General features: G+C 44.4%; 1 protein-coding gene across 1 annotated transcript; it reads left to right on the top strand.

The window, feature by feature from the left end:
* The first annotated feature begins 10,049 nt into the window (after positions 1-10,049).
* LOC116984944 (galactoside 2-alpha-L-fucosyltransferase 2-like) lies at positions 10,050-10,916 on the top strand. Its single transcript, XM_033039309.1, has one exon. The coding sequence runs from the start codon at positions 10,068-10,070 to the stop codon at positions 10,914-10,916; it is 849 nt and encodes a 282-aa protein (XP_032895200.1). The 5' UTR covers positions 10,050-10,067.
* Positions 10,917-12,387: the final 1,471 nt, after the last annotated feature.

Here is a 12,387-nt window from a genome sequence, read left to right as displayed (position 1 = left end):
GCTAAAGGACCATCTCTCACTGGCCTGCTTATAAACAATCTCTTCCCTGGTGTAATCTAATCTGGCTGACATTATTATTGAAGATAAATGGACTGTTCTGAACCTTGTGTGAGTTTGGTCTCCCTGCTGTGTACTTCCCACAATATATTGAGCTCCACTAGTTTTCACCAGTAAGAGTTGGTGAGGACACAGCACCTGGTTAAACATGTTATTATCCCACATGTATTTTCTTCTCCCCACCTGCATATTCTCATTCCCAGGAATTCACAGTCCTTCTGGCTGATAAGATGTTGTCCAAGGTTATGTCGGTATATTTCAATATGTTTTGAGAATTTAAAACCGTGCCATTTAACTTGTTAGTTACCTTGACCCATGACTGTGGCCAGCCTGAGACATCTCCCTGACACTATGTTTCTATCCTAGCCTCTACTTGCATTCGCCCGCTCAATGCGCGAAGCAGTCAAGTTTTCCCACTTGATAATTATCTCATCCCCGCCCTTTTCTCGTTTTCCTTTCTCAGTATTCACTCTATTTCTCTCATCACAAATCTTCCCCATTTCATTTGACCCTGTATTTCAGTCTTCCTCTCATTGTCTTCCTTTCAGTCTTCCTCTCATTGCACGGACGATGCGGTCTCCCAGGTTCTGCACACTGCTCTCACTCACCTTGACAGCCAGAAGGGGGGCTATGTGAGGATGCTGTTCATAGACTTCAGTTCAGCCTTCAACACGATAGTCCCCACCAAACTTGCTGAGAAACTGCTGGAATTGGGGCTCAACACCCCCCTGTGTGCCTGGGCGCTGGATTTTCTCACCGCCAGGCCCCAGGTAGTCAAGATGGGAGGAAATACATTGAAGTCCCTCGCCCTGAGCACAGGATCCCCCCAGGGTTGCGTCCTCAGCCCCCTATTGTACTCCCTGTACACACATGACTGTGTGGCTAGGTTCAGCTCCAACTCTATAATCAGGTTTGCTGATGACGCTGCGGTGGTGGGCCTGATCTCCGATAACGATGAGAAGGCCTACCGGGAGGAGATGGCTGATCTGGCACTCTAGTGTCAGGATAACAGCCTGCTTTTGAATGTCAAAAAAACTAAGGAGCTGATCGTGGACTTTAGGAGGGCCCAACATCCGAGGACGTACACACCATTGAAGATGAATGGGGATACTGTGGATAGGGTGAGCTGCTTTAAGTACCTGGGAGTCCACATCTCAGAGGATCTGACATGGACATCACACGCTGCAGCACTGGTGAGTTAGGCAAGGCAGCGCCTTTACCACCTCAGGCAATTGAGGAAATTCAGAGTGTCTCTGAGGATCCTCCAGTGCTTCTACGCAGTGGCTGTGGAAAGCATCTTGTCCGGAAACATCACAATTTGGTTTGGGAACTGCTCTGCCCAGGACAAGAAGGCTCTGCAGAGAGTAGTGCGTTTGGCCGAACGCACTATGGGAACTACACTCGCCCCCCTGTAGGAACTAACCATCAGAAGGTGCAACTCCAGAGCCAACAAGATCATGGGAGACCCCTTCCACCCCAGCAACGGACTGTTCCAGCTGCTACGGTCAGGCAAACGCCTCAGTTGCCATGCTGTGAAAATGGAGAGGATCAGAAGGAGTTTCTTCCCAGAGGCCATAAGGACTGTAAACTCCTATCTCACCAGGGACTAACTTTACTGTACAATTTTACTGTTGTGTGCTGTCTTTTTAAAATTGCTGTTTTTTCTTTTTTCCTCCCACAAATATGTAATATGTGAATATGTGATTCTGTTCCATTCTGTTTTGTAGTTTTTGTTGCACATTCCGCAAGCATTGCCACTTTTCATTTCACTGCACATCTCGTATGTGTATGTGACGAATAAACTTGACTTGACTTGTTTATCTCTCCCTCTTTCTTCATTTCAATGCTGTCTTTATTTCTCACTTGCTTTCCTCTCTACTTAAACTCTATTTCTTTCACCTGCTTGCATCTCTACCTCAGTATTCTTGCACAGTTTAGTTCATCTATGCATCCAATTTTTCAACCCTTTCCCAGCAATTATCTTTTTATTAATATTACCATCACCATCTCAATCTCACAATTTTCCATTTCTTGCACATGTTTTCATCTCCCCATCTCTCTCACACTAGTCTATTTCATTCTCTCTTCCAGGTCTATTTCCCTCCCTCTCATTTCTGATTTCATTCTCTCTCCCTCGTTCTTTCATCTGCGGTGCTGGCTTGAAGGGCCGAATGGCCTCCTCCTGCACCTATTTTCTATGTTTTCTATCTCTACTTCTCAAACTCTAACCGTACTGATAGAATTGCAATGACTAAATAAAGAAAGTTCCCGGTTATTCTTCGCTGTTTTTGTTGGGAACTATTTGCTAGGTTAACATTCACATTCATAAAACAAAATCTGAAATGCACTTGGCAACAAAAGGTGATTAAAAGAAACTCATTGAATGTTGGCTATTAATTTGGAGCAGGTGCTCTCCAAAGTGCTGTGGTTCAGAAATAGACAATCATTTTTCAGCCGCCAGTTTTATTGAAATACAGGAAAAACTAGGGATCTCAATCATGCAAAGGGCCAATGGAAGAACCTTTTGCCATTCTTTGCAATAAGGTTCCCAGTACTGTGAGGCACCTCACAGCCTCATATTGCAGCGACATGGATTCAATCCCAACCTCTTGTACTGCCTGTGTAGAGATTACACATTCTCGCTGTGACCACGTGGGTTTCCTCCTACATCCCAAAATCACGCAAGTTAGTTTAGATTTAGTTTAGCGATACAGCATGAAAATGAACCCTTTGGCCCACTGAGTCCACGCTGACCATCAATCACTCTTTAGTGTGAAATCACCCTTTCACACTAGTTTTGTTATCGCACTTTCCCATCCACTCCCTGCACACCAGGGACAATTTAGAGGGCCAATTAACCTACGCACACACACACACGTCTTTGAGGTGTGGGTGGAAACCAGAGCATCTGGAGGAAACCCACGTGGTCAAAGGTACCAACGTCTATCACGTTTACCAACCTCAACCTAAAAAAAAATCACCTATTCACCATTGTTCCATTTAGGTTCTCATATTGACCACTCTTGACTCTTGTCACATTACAGAAAATCACAGTGCAAACTGTTTTCTGGAACCCAAACTTCTCTAATGCTTTATATCCTCAAAATATTCAAAGGAATTTGTCAATTTCCCTTTCCTAAATCAATGCTGACTTAGACTGAGTCTACACTTAGGCTGTGTGCGTGAAGCACGGCGACTGGAGGGGAGGGAGCGCTGCCGTGAACGAACGACCCACCTTCCCCTCTCCCCCTTCCCCCTTCCCCCCCCCCCCCCCCCCCCCCCCCCCGTCTACCCCTTTCTTCCCCCTCCACCCCTCTCCTCTCTCTCCCCCCTCCACCCGGGGTACATCTACCCGAGCCAAGAATAGATTGCTCTGGCGCGGGGCCCTCTTACTTCTGGGCCCAATTGGGAGCAATCGGTCCAATCGGCTTAAGGCCGGCCCTGCCAATAGGATACAGAGTGCTGGAGTAACTCAGCGGGTCAGGCAACATCTCTGGAGAACACGGATAGGTAATGTTGGAACGAGCAACAATGTCAGAGTCAAGGAGCTGAGTTGAAACAATGGAAAATCAGAACTGTGAAAGAAACCATAACTGAAAGGCACAAAGAACACTGTGTTTGAGACTGTTGAATACTAATTGTTGAAGACTTTTTGTTCGAGTAGGGCCACCACTCCACAGTTCAACGAATTAAGAATTTTCTTTGTTTCATGAGATTTTAGTATGGCAAAGACTGCATTAGGTAGACTATGAGCTGTTGATCACCAATCCGTGGAATTCTCTGCCACAGAAGGTAGTTGAGGCCAGTTCATTAGCTATATTTAAGAGGGAGTTAGATGTGGCCCTTGTGGCTAAAGGGATCAGGGGGTATGGAGAGAAGGCAGGTACAGGATACTGAGTTGGATGATCAGCCATGATCATATTGAATGGCGGTGCAGGCTCGAAGGGCCGAATGGCCTACTCCTGCACCTATTTTCTATGTTTCTAATTACTGTTTGTACCAATTATGATTCCCAATTTATGTTGAAGTGTGTTTCTCAAGGATTAAAAATTGCCTTGCAAACAGAGTTTTGGACATGCGGCTGGGGGCTGGGGAAGTGGGGGAAGGGGAGAGGTACAAAAGTGATTACAAAAGAATTGAGGGAGTGGGCTATTCTGTATTCAACCCAGGCCAGCCAAACCAGGTCTGCAGAATTGTGCCTGTGGAAATAGCAATAAAAAAGAAATTGCTTCACACTCATTGGCTTGAAAGAGCTCTTCCCTACAATCAAAAGCAGAAGGAGCCTCATCCGGTGTAGGCAAGTCTTTGGCCCACTGAGTCCACGCTGACCATCAATCACTCTTTAGTGTGAAATCACCCTTTCACACTAGTTTTGTTATCGCACTTTCCCATCCACTCCCTGCACACCAGGGACAATTTAGAGGGCCAATTAACCTACACACACACACACACACGTCTTTGAGGTGTGGGTGGAAACCAGAGCATCCGGAGGAAACCCACGTGGTCAAAGGTACCAACGTCTATCACGTTTACCAACCTCAACCTAAAAAAAAATCACCTATTTCCGAGATAATTGAGGGGAGTGAGAAAGTTCAGCATCCCAAAAGCTTTTACTGGGCAGAGAGGAAAGAAATGTGGTAAATGAAGGTGACAGTAATGTTAAAACTATGAATGAAATGGTTTTTAAAGTTCCACAGAAGCCTATAATCATTGTCATTCTTCTTCCTCGTGTCTGGCCATCTTCTATATCATGTCTTTCCGGTCGGTCAGTGACGGTTGACGGTCGGTGGTTGCAGAATTGGTTACTTCAGTCAGTCACTGTGGTGCAGTTTCTGTCGTCAGCATTGCCCGGGATGCGCCACGAGGAGGCTTCTGCTTGCATCCCATCTTTGTCATTGATGTTCTGTCCTGATGTCCAATAGCTCATGTGGGACGGCACCTGATAGCTACCCAAGGTCACGACGAACCATCGGCTCTAGAGGACGGCGTCTTGGTGGGGCAGGCGCGAGTCACGGAGTTGTTATCTGAGTTATTATTTAAGGCCGGGCAACGCCCATGACAGCTGAGGAGTAGGGAGCTGTATGCAGAAGAATAAACACATCTTGAACATACAACCTGTGTCCGGCTAGTTTTTGTCTGGACTCCTGCCAGTCCCCGCACACGTGCTGACTTGTTTAAATGCACAGGATCCAGTAGGATTTTATTTTGCAGAAGAAGACACAAGGTGCTGGAGTAACTCAGTGGGTCAGGCCGCATCTCTGGAGAACGTGAACAGGTGATGTTTCAGGTTTGGACCCTTATTCAGACTGTTTGTGGGGGGAGAGGCATGAAAGCTGGAAGACAGGACAAAGTCTGGCAGGTACACAAAATTGCTGGGGAAACTCAGCGGGTGTAGCAGCATCTATGGAGCGAAGGAAATAGGCGACGTTTCAGGCCGAAACCCTTCTTCAGACAGGGTGAGTCTGAAGAAGGGTTTCGGCCTGAAACGTCGCCTATTTCCTTCGCTCCATAGATGCTGCTGCACCCGCTGAGTTTCCCCAGCAATTTTGTGTACCTTCGATATTCCAGCATCTGCAGTTCCCTTTTGAACACAAAGTCTGGCAGGTAATAGGTTAATACAAAAGATTTTGACTACATTTTTCGATAAGTAGATGGTTAGACTAAGACCAGGGATGAAAAGGCAGAAGGTGGGTTTTTGCAGCTGGGTGGCTAGTTTTGGGGGGAATGATTTAATCCTACATTGTGTTCAGGAGCATCATGAACTCAGGAAAGCTCTGTGCAATGGAACAGAGCAGCAATGTATATGAATGCTGAGGGGAACACTGCCAGGTGTGAAGGTGTTCACTCATTCAAAAGTAGCCAGAAATCTTTCGATTTGATGCCACCAATGATATTTAACATACCCAGAAACACAAATGTGCAAATCCCTTTGACTGCTGTAACATTGGCAGGTTTTGAGGGACTTCTCAACCCTGAACATCTCTCACGTTGACAGAGTCTTAGAGCCACAGAGTTGTACAGCACACCACATCCATGCCAACCTTTTTGCACCATCTACACTCATCCCATTTGCCTGCATTAGGATCGTACATTTATATGGCTTGCCTTTTCAAGGCAGCATGGCAGTGCAGCAGTAGAGTTGCTGCCTTACAGAGCCAGAGACCCGAGTTTGATCCTGACTAAGGGTGCTGTCTCTAAGGAGTTTGTACGTTTTCCCCGTGGCCTGCGTGGATTTTCTCCTGTGTGGGGTCCTCCCACACTCCAAAGACATACAGGTTTGCAGGCTAATTGGCTTGGTAAAATTGTAAATTGTCTCTAGTGTGTGTAGGATAATAATAATAATAATAAATTTTATTTAATGGGCGCCTTTCAGACATCTCAAGGACACTTTACATAGATTAATTGGAATAATAACATATAATCAGAATAAAATAAGTAATAAAGACATCACAGACACAAATTAAAAACATAATTCAATCCAAAAACAGAAAATCAAAAACACAATGTGAAGAGAGAGCAGCGGCAGCCAAAGCGCGCCAGCGTCCACTCTCCCTTCACGGCAGCCATCTTGGACACAGACTTACAGGATTACAATAGACAAAAAAATCATCCCCCCACAGTGGATAGCACTGTGGGGGAAGGCACAATGTCCAGTCCCCACCCCAAGTTCACCCCAAAGTCAGGCCTATTGAGGCCACTGCAATTGCCTCAAAGGATAGTGTTAGGGATTGCTGGTCGGTGCGGACTTGGTGGGTTGAAGGGCCCGAGTCCGCACTATCTCTAAACTAATAAAAAGTCTCCATCTAAATGTGTCTTAGATGTCGTAAAAGTATCTGCCTCCACCATATCTTCTGGCAGCACGTTCCGGGCACCTACTCCCTCTCAGTGCGAACACAAACTCACCTCTCATATCCCCTTTCAAACTCCTTCGTCACACCTTAAAACTATGTATTAAGTTCAAGTTCAAGTTTGAGTTTATTGTCACTTAACCAACTAAGCTACTGTCACATTTGAGTTACCATACAGCCATACTAAATGAAAAGAACACACTACACACATAAAATAAAATTTAACATAAACATCCTCACTGTGATGGAAGGCGATAATTAACATGGGAATCGTTACCATGGGAAAAAAGGTTTTGAATGTCTAACCCATCTCATAATCTTATATAATTTCGTCAGATTGGAAAGTTTTTTTTACTAAATCATTAATGCTTGTTGAACAGTCACTGCATCAATGCCTGTGCGGTCACTGCAACCCACTGCCCATAAGCACCTTGGTGAGGAAATAAGAAGCCATTGTGTTCACTGTTACACTTCTAGCAGGATGACTTTCAGCTTGTGATGTGTTGCCTGGGCTGCACTGTATTTCGGAGACAGCAGAAGGACCTTTCCTGAGGCAAGATCTTTTTTTTAATTTTCCTTTTAAACTAGCTATGGATGTTTTTTTGGGAGACATAAGGAACTGCAGATGCTGGAATCTTGTGCAAAATGCAAAGTGCGGGAGTAACTCAGCAGGTCAGGCAGTATCTGTGGAGGGAATGGGCAGGCGACGTTTTGGGTCAGGAATCTTTTCCAGACTGATGGTAGTAGGGGGGAGAAAGCTGTATCAGAGAGATGGGGATGGGTCAAAGCTTGGCAAGTGATAGGTGAATGCAGGTGAGGGGGTTTGATTGGAAGATTGAAGGACTGAGTGACAAAGGCTAGAGGAGAAAAGGAGATAAAAGATAAGAGGAAGAGTGAAACATAATGGCAGAGCTCTGGGGAGTGTTGTAGAGCAGAGGGAACTAGGAGTATAGGTACATAGTTCCTTGAAAGCAGTGTCACAGGTAGATGGGGTGGTTAAGAAGGCTTTCGGCATATTGGCCTTCATCAGTCAGAGTATTGACTATAGAAGTTGAAATGATAAGTTATCGTTGTACAAGACATTGGTGGGGCTACATTTGGAGTATTGTGTTCAGTTTTGGTCACCCTGTGAGAGTGTTACTGACAGAAAAAAAATTGGGTGTGTCTAATCCAAACTCATCGCACCAGTCTGGGCTTTGCTGGCAGAGAGGCTCCCATGGGCGTGAGTTGGTTCTAATCTCTGGCCGGCCTGTGTGAGTTTCCCCCTCCGTGCTACTTAAGCCCCTGTCCCACTTAGGAAATCTGAACAGAAACCTCTGGAGACTTTGCGCCCCACCCAAGGTTTCCGTGCGGTTCCCGGAGGTTTTTGTCAGTCTCCCTACCTGCTTCCACTACCTGCAACCTCCGGCAACCACCTGCAACCTCCGGGAACCGCACGGAAACCTTGGGTGGGGCGCAAAGTCTCCAGAGGTTTCTGTTCAGGTATCCTAAGTGGGACAAGGGCATTACTCACCTACCATCCCTTCTGCATCCTGGGAAAGAGTGCAGAGAAGATTCATGAGGATTTTGCCAGGACTTGAGGGCCTGAGCTATAGGGAGAAGTAGGTCAGGCTAGCACTTTATTTAGTGCAGGAGGGTGAGGGGTGATCTTATAGAGGTCAGTATTTCTAACCCAGGGCTGGAATCAAAAGTGAAGGAATATTATTCCCTGTGAACACAACGGAAAGAACGTTGATTTTGAATAGAATGTACTGTAGTTTAACTAGAATGCTGCTAGGGGTTAACTCCAAGGGTTATATGATAAACCGGACTTTAGTTTCCAAGAATAGTAAAGATTAAATCATAAAGAGATGGGTTAAGAAAGATAGTCAACAGAAGAAATTCCTTGGATAAATGGGCAAGACTAATCCCAGACATTTCAAAGGAAAAGTTAAGAAACATTTCTCCAAAGTAAGGGTTGGTAGAATATTAACCTTTCTATCACCGAACCTGCCAGCTCACTTAATACTTTGATTTAAAAAATTATATATTTTTGCTGGCCAAATATAAGGCTAAGGATGTAGAGCTGAATTAGGTGGATTGGGGTTTTGGCACAGGTTATAGACAATAGACAATAGATAATAGGTGCAGGAGTAGGCCATTCGGCCCTTCGAGCCAGCACCGCCATTCAATGCGATCATGGCTGATCATCCCCAATCAGTACTCCATTCCTACCTTCTCCCCATATCCCCTGACTCCACTATCTTTAAGAGCCCTATCTAGCCCTCTCTTGAAAGTATCCAGAGAACCGGCCTCCACCGCCCTCTGAGGCAGAAAATTCCACAGACTTACAACTCTCTGTGTGAAAACCTAATCTCATTCAATAAGAGAACATTCTTTAACTTCAGAATGTCTTCCTCCCATTCCTGCGTGGCTAAATGAAGAGTTTGTAATGGGAAACAGATACTCACTTGCAAGGAAGGTTTCCACCATTCAAACATTTGCTTCTCGATTAGTTCAATGGAATGGACCCCAAGAGAAGGCCTTTCTGCCCAATTCAAAATCACTTGGCTAGCCGGGATACAGACTCCCGTTAAAAATCTGAATCAATGAGAAGTGAAAATAACTTGTTTCCAACCCTGTGGTTGAACCGTGATCTCCATATGTTGTGGACAGTTCAACGACTGAATTCCTTGCTAGACCGGAAAAGCAAGTTTTCTGATGGACAGTTATTGTGGTTTTTACTCTGGCACCAGCAAAGCCCACCTGCTGCCTCGTGAGTTGTGCAGTCAGGAATTGAGCTTAATTTGCAAAAAATTTATGTACTTTCTTTGTTCCCTTTTAGGACTTTGATGGAAGTTTCATTTGAACTGAGAGCCAAAGCAGATCAATATCAGTAAGATTGCAAAGATGGCCAACTTCGCACTCACTTGCACAAACTCATTCAATTCCAAGCCACGATGCTTTCTAAAATTGCTCCTCGTTTCAGTCTTTTCACTGTTCACTGTATATATATTTGGTCACAGGGCCTTTTATCGAGAAAGCAATATGTCAATATTATTGGGAAGGAATCTTTCCAAACAGTTGGAAAATATGACCACCGTGAAGACCACCATTAAAGATTCAAACTGTGTCCAGAATGAAGACTATGAGGTACTCAAAGCCATCAGATCTTCTAAAGGCATGTGGACAATCTCCCCAATTGGGAGGTTTGGCAATCAGATGGGGCAATATGCAACATTATTTGCTTTAGCCAGATTAAACAGAAAGCAAGCCTACATTTTCCCAACAATGGCCAATTATCTGTCGCAGAACTTCAAGATCACACTCCCCACTCTCACACAAGAGATTGCGGCCAAGATTCCTTGGAAAAAATACCAACTTTCTGACTGGATGCAAGAAAAGCATAAAAAAATCTCAGGGGATTATATAAAATTCTCAGGATACCCAGTTTCTTGGACTTTCTACCACCACATCCGTGAAGAAATCACGCGTGAATTTTCTTTTCATGAGTTAATTGCAAAGGAAGCCAACTTGTATTTATGGAACATAGCAGCACAACACCAAAATGTTACGTACATTGGTGTTCATGTTCGAAGAGGAGATTACGTGCATGTAATGCCCCACGTGTGGAAAGGTGTGATTGGAGATAAGAGCTACTTGGAACAAGCCATGTCCTACTTCAGGAATAAACATAAGAATGCTTTATTCATAGTGGTAAGCAATGGAATCAAATGGTGTCGGAAGAATATAGATGCCTCTAAAGGGGATGTCTATTTCTCAGGAGATGGGAATGAAGCAAAGCCGCAGAGAGACTTTGCCATTCTTGCTCACTGCAACCACACCATAATGACTGTTGGTACGTTTGGATTCTGGGCTGCTTACCTTGCTGGTGGAGAGGTTATCTACCTTTCAAACTTTACATTGCAAAATTCACCTTTCTTAAAGGTGTTTAAGTATGAGGCATTCTTTCTGCCGGAATGGATTGGAATTGCTGCTGATCTTTCACCTCTTCTGGTCAAAATACCATAACAATTTATGGCATCTTGGATGTACTCTAGAGTTTCATCCAAAGAACAGTCAAGATTAAAAATAAAGCAAGAAGTTCATGCCTCTCCTCCCCAGTTCTCCCATTATAGCATTCTTGAGTCCACCAGTCAATCCATTAAGTTATATCAAATATATATCAATTTGCACTACGTAATCTTTCTATTTATAAAATTTACTGTTTACATCTTCTCTGTTTAGCTCCTAATTTCTCATTCAGCTGCGAAGTAATAATAGAAACATAGAAAATAGGTGCAGGAGTAGGCCATTCGGCCCTTCGAGCCTTCAATATGATCATGACTGATCATCCAAATCAATATCCCATGCCTTCTCTTCATACCCCCTGATCCCTTTAGCCACAAGGGCCACATCTAACTCCCTCTTAAATCTAGCCGATGAACTGGCCTCAACTACCTTCTGTGGCAGAGAATTCCACAGATTCACCACTCTCTGTGTAAAAAATGATTTTCACATCTCGGTCCTAAAAGACTTCCCTCTTATCCTTAAACTGTGACCCCTTGTTTTGGACTTCCCCAACATCGGGAATAATCTTCCTGCCACTAGCCTATCCAACCCCTTAAGAATTTTGTAAGTTTCTATAAGATCCCCCCTCAATCTTCTAAATTCTACTGTGTACAAGCCGAGTCTATCCAGTCTTTATTCATATGAAAGTCCTGCCATCCCAGGAATCAGTCTGGTGAACATTCTCTGTACTCCCTCTATGGCAAGAATGTCTTTCCTCAGATTAGGAGACCAAAACTGTACGCAATACTCCCGGTGTGGTCTCACCAAGACCCTGTACAACTGCAGTAGAACCTCCCTGCTCTTATACTCAAATCCTTTTGCTATGAATGCTAACATACCATTCGCTTTCTTCACTGCCTGCTGCACCTGCATGCCCACTTTCAATGACTGGTGTACCATGACACCCAGGTCACGTTGCATATCTCCTTTTCCTAATCGGCCACCATTCAGATAATAGTCTACATTCCTGTTTTTGCCACCAAAGCCGATAGCCTCACATTTATCCACATTATACTGCATCTGCCATACATTTGCCCACTCACTCAACCTATCCAAGTCACCTTGCAGCCTCCTAGCATCCTCCTCACAGCTAACATTGCCCCCCAGCTTCGTGTCATCCGCAAACTTGGAGATGTTGCATTCAATTCCCCCATCCAGATCATTAATATCTATCTATGTCACGTAATACTTGAGTGGCATCCTCTTTGTTGCTAAGCCGATTTAGAATCACGGAATCGTCTACTATTCAGCCTTTTCTTCCAATGCCAGCTCTTTAGGTGGGCTTTTCAATTCCCTGTGCTTTCCTAATAGCCTACAAATCATTATATTTCTATCAGTGTTTATTCAATTCCCTGCAAGAAGTGTCTTCAGTCACTTACTGAAATGGTGCATCCAGAACATAATATTTTGGTGTATTAAGGAAATCCCCTTA

This window comes from Amblyraja radiata, chromosome 21, assembly GCF_010909765.2.
Source record: "Amblyraja radiata isolate CabotCenter1 chromosome 21, sAmbRad1.1.pri, whole genome shotgun sequence".
Classification (NCBI taxonomy): Eukaryota; Metazoa; Chordata; class Chondrichthyes; order Rajiformes; family Rajidae; genus Amblyraja; species Amblyraja radiata.
Note: the sequence above shows the minus strand (reverse complement) of the source record. Positions and strands in the feature narration are given on the sequence as shown.